General features: G+C 41.9%; 1 protein-coding gene across 1 annotated transcript; it reads right to left on the reverse strand.

Moving 5' to 3' along the window:
* Window positions 1-1,432: 1,432 nt before the first annotated feature.
* Window positions 1,433-2,035, reverse strand: LOC138907485 (uncharacterized). Its single transcript, XM_070198083.1, has one exon. The coding sequence runs from the start codon at window positions 2,033-2,035 to the stop codon at window positions 1,433-1,435; it is 603 nt and encodes a 200-aa protein (XP_070054184.1).
* Between the last annotated feature and the right edge of the window lie 2,611 nt (window positions 2,036-4,646).

Below are 4,646 nucleotides of genomic sequence, written 5' to 3' on the forward strand. Positions count from 1 at the left end.
GTCTCTATATTTTTGGATGTATTAAATTTTGTACAATTGAAGCAATAAAACATCATTTGTACTTCAACACAAATCGTCTTCTTTACTCATAGATATGTGCCTCTACACTTGAAGAATTTATGTGATGATCCGATGATGCCAAAGTTTTATTTTTTAAAAACTCATGCGACTGAACTTAGAATGAAACTCTAAGCTGCCTACGTACCTCGATGAAGAGGATCAAGTCATAACGTAGTTCAGAGGGGTGAGTTCTTTTTTTTTAGGTCCTAATTTTTGCCCAGGCCGCCTCTCGCTAATTTTTTAACCTAGCAGACTTTTCTTTTGGGCCGTACACAGTTTAGACTCGTGTGGGCCAGGAGTGTAGCAACATGTAGTTTAGGCTCATGAATCAAGGAGCGTCATGACTTGCAGTTTAGGCTCGTACGTCGAGGAGCATAGCTGACTTTCATGGGAAGTACTGATTCAGAAATTTGCCATTGATTAGACCAACTCGGAGGCCATCCTAATCAATAATTTTGTATGTGCCACTTGAATAGGCTTTCTTCACAACATATGGTCTATCCCATTTTGAGGTAAACTTGTCGCCTATGCATTTGTTGAGGATTATGGGTCGTCGGACAGCTAGGACTAAATCTCGCACTTGGAATGATTGTGGCCGCACTTTGTTGTTGAAGGCTCTAGCTAGTCGAGCTTGATAGCACTCCAATTTTTGTTGTGCTTCCAATCTTTTCTCATCCAATGCCTCTAACTCTACTAGGCGAAGCTGAGCATTCTCTTCAGACATGAGTCCTTCTTGGATTGCGATCCGCAATGATGGAATTTGTTGCTCCAACAGAAGGACTGCTTCTACGCCATACACCAAAGAGTAAGAAGTTGCTTGTGTAGCAGTTCTGAAGGTTAACCGTTATGCCCACAAAGCTTTGCCAATTTTCTCATGCTAGTCTATCTTGTTCTTTGCAACAACTTTCTTCAAAAGGTTACCAAGCGTCTTGTTAAAAGCTTCATCAAGGCCATTGGCGGGTGCATTATACATTGAAGACTTATGTTGCTTTAAACCAAATTTCTCGCATAGACTCATCACGAGCTTGTTGTCAAATGGCGTTCCATTATCCGTGATTATGTATGTTGGTATGCCATACCTAAAAATTATGTTCGACTTGATAAAATCGGCAACAATTTTCTTTTTTACTTCCTTGAGTGGAACAACTTCAGCCCATCTAGAGAAGTAGTATGTGGTAGCCAATATGTACATCTGTCCTTTTGATGACTTTGGAAGCGGTCCAACAACGTCAAGTCCCCATGCATCAAAAGGTCATGAAGCTACAGTTGGATAAAGAGGCTCGGGAGATTGGTGGATATAGTTGACGTGGAATTGACACACTTGACATCTTTTGGCATGTTCCATGCAATCCTTCACCATTGTCAGCCAGTATTAGCCCATACTCTTGATGCATAAATGGAGCTTAGGACCAGATTGGTGTGCTCCACATGAGCCAGAATGTGCTTCCTCCATCGCTTGGTGGGCTTCTTCTTTGTCAAGACATCGCAATAATAGTCCTTCAAAAGAGCGGCAAAGTAATGTTCCCTTGTAGAAGATGAATCGTGGTGCCCTTCTCTTGATGTTTGTTCTTTGCCGCGGATCCTCGGGTAACTTTCCATGTTCAAGGTACTCTATCAATGGTTGCCTCAAATCCTCTTCTTCAATCACCCTAACGGACATATAATTATTTTCATTGATTTGAAGATCAAGACGTCTAGGAGTGACCCATCGATGACACACATGTATCTTTGTTGACTCATTCTCTCCAAGTGCCATCGTCGTGGCCAAGTAAGCTAAAGCGTCAGCCATGCGATTTTCTTCTCTTGGGACATGGTTTAAGAACACTTGGTCGAATCTTTCGAGTAAACAAGAAGCATATTGGTGGTATGGCAAAGGTTCTTCCTTATTTACATTGTAAATCCCCAAAAGTTGGTTGATGATCAACTTAGATTCGTCGTATATCTCCAACTGTAGAATCTTCATGTCTAATGCCATTTCAAAACCGATGATCAAAGCTCTTTACTCTGCAGCATTGAGCATGTTTCACCTAAAACAAAGGAGAATGGCAAGACTTGTCTATCTGGAGAGACCAACACAACACCTGCCCACGCACCATTCCAACGTGCGAAACCATCAAAGAATATTGTCCATGGTGGTAATTCTTCAATGAACAAAACGTCTTCATCTGGAAACTCATCAGAAATCTCCCATTCCACCGGAAGAGGGTGATCAGCTAGAAAATCGGAGAGTTCTTGTCCTTTCACAGCCTTTTGAGGTGTGTATGTGATCTTATATTGGTTAAACAATATGGACCATCTTGCTAGGCATCTAGAAAGAATAGATGGAGTCATCACGAACTTCACAGGATCTGGTCGAGAGATGAGTTTAATGGTGTATGCTTCAAAATAATGCCTTAGTTTATTTATTGCATAAAGTAACGCTAAGCATATTTTCTCAATAGGCGTGTAGTTCAACTCAGCTCCAAACAGAGTTCGACTGAGGTAGTACAAGGCTTGTTCTTTTCCTTCATCATTCGCTTGAGCAAGTAGTGCCCCAAGTGAGCATTTTTGTGCCGCAATGTAGAGAATTAATGGATTCCCAAGAATTGGTGCCCTTAACACAGGTGGATTAAACAAGTATCTTTTGATTCTTTCTAAAACATTTTGACATGACTGATCCCAATGAAAGGGGATATCGTTCCTCAATAGATGATTGAAAGGTTGACATCGTCCGGCCAGATTAGAGATGAACCTCCGGATGAATGCTAAGTTTCCCTGTAGACTTCGAATCTCCCTCAAGTTTTTTGGCTCGGGCATTTTCTGAACGACGTCAATCTTTGCGGGATCAAGTTTAATTCCACGATGACGCACAATGAAGCCAAGAAACTTTCATGAGCTAACTCCAAATGCACACTTTAGTGGATTTATCTTTAGGTCGAATTTTCTTAACCTTTCAAAAATAATTCAAAGGTCTTAAAGGTGGTAACGCCTACTCTTCGCCTTCACCACTAAGTCATCAATGTAGCATTCAACTCTCTGATGAAGAATGTTGTCAAAGATGTTTTGCATCGCGCTTTGGTAGGTGGCACCAGCATTCTTCAGACCGAAGGGCATCACTTTGTAGCAGTATATCCCTTTTGGAGTTCGAAAAGAAGTACACTCTTATCATTTGGAAACATTCTGATTTGATTGTATCCGGAGGACCCATCGATGAATGACATAGCTTCATGCCCTGTTGTAGCATCAACCTTGAGTTCAATAATTGGTAGCGGAAAGTCATCTTTCGGACATGCCTTGTTTAGGTCTCAAAAGTCAACACAAACATGTATTTGGCCATTCTTCTTCTTGACAGGTACAATATTCGATATCCATGATGGGTACTTCACCTCTCAAATAAATCCTGCCTCGATGAGCTTGTTGACTTCGACTTCAATTTGTGGTACTAGCTCGGGTCGAAACATGTGTTGTGATTGCTTCAGACGGCGTGCTTCACTTTTAATCCCTAAATGATGAACGACTACTTTAGGACTAAGACCAGGCATTTCTTTATACGACCAAGCGAAGACATCTTTGTACTCGGTCAATAACTTGGAGTATTCCTCCTCATCCTGAGGCATAAGAAGCTCACTAATGAAGGCGGGGCGTGGATCTTCCGGAGCGCCTAAATTGAGTTCCTTAAGATCATCCACAGTTGATTGACCTCCATCTTCTAATTGAGGGAGATCCTCATGGACTTCATCATCAACGTCAAGGCATGGACTATCTTCCACAGTTATGTGATAGGATGTTTCCACAAAGTGTGGCTTTTCTCTTCGACTTTCTTAGATGGTTGGCCTAGCTTCTTTCTCTTTCTATTTCTCTGCTTCTTTATGAGGCTGGGATGTGTAAACAATGGTTCTCCTTTGCACCTTCAGTGGACCATCTATAGATATTGACAAAATATACTTCCTCTTGATACGTGATGGGAAAGCACTACAGATTTCTTTGTCAGCAACAACTTCAAAATGATCCCGCTCCTCATGGAATTGCTCCTTATGTTTTGACAGTATATTTCTAGATGGTGACTTCCTTGTGGTTCCCAGGTGTCGAAAGATTGAGGTCTTTAAGGTAGTGGAAACTTCTTTTAGATGTTTGGAAGATACACGTTCACCTTTGTGAATTAGTGATGTGTTGCTATAATTCATGATTTAGCACATTATTCGCCTTTCATTTTATACGCTTTAATGATAAATTATACTTTATTTGCTCGTAATGAAGTCCATTTTATGTGTGGGTGAATTGGAGTAGAAAGTAGAGCAAAAGGGATACTTAAAAGTCGAAAGCGTGCTCGGGAGCAGTTGAAAAGGAGAAGCTAGCAAAGCCAAGACTACACCAGGCGTTATACCTAGCGAAGCCAGTCCTAGAGCAGACCTTATACATGGCGATGCCAGGCTTGTAGCTGGAGAGAGACCTGGCGAGGTGGCACATAAGGCGAGCTTGACCAGGCCTTATACCTGGCAATGCCAGGCCTGAGGCGAGGTCCACCAGGCGTTAGGCCCCTCGAGGCCAGGTCTGGGCGTGTACAGTCCGGGTTTTGAAGACTTATTTTGTCTCTGGGTTTGACTAGG

This window comes from Nicotiana tomentosiformis, chromosome 3 (assembly GCF_000390325.3).
Source record: "Nicotiana tomentosiformis chromosome 3, ASM39032v3, whole genome shotgun sequence".
NCBI lineage: Eukaryota > Viridiplantae > Streptophyta > Magnoliopsida > Solanales > Solanaceae > Nicotiana > Nicotiana tomentosiformis.

Excerpts from the sequence above, each read along its gene's own strand:
- LOC138907485 (XM_070198083.1), bottom strand. The coding sequence starts at position 2,035 with ATGGCATTAGACATGAAGATTCTACAGTTGGAGATATACGACGAATCT.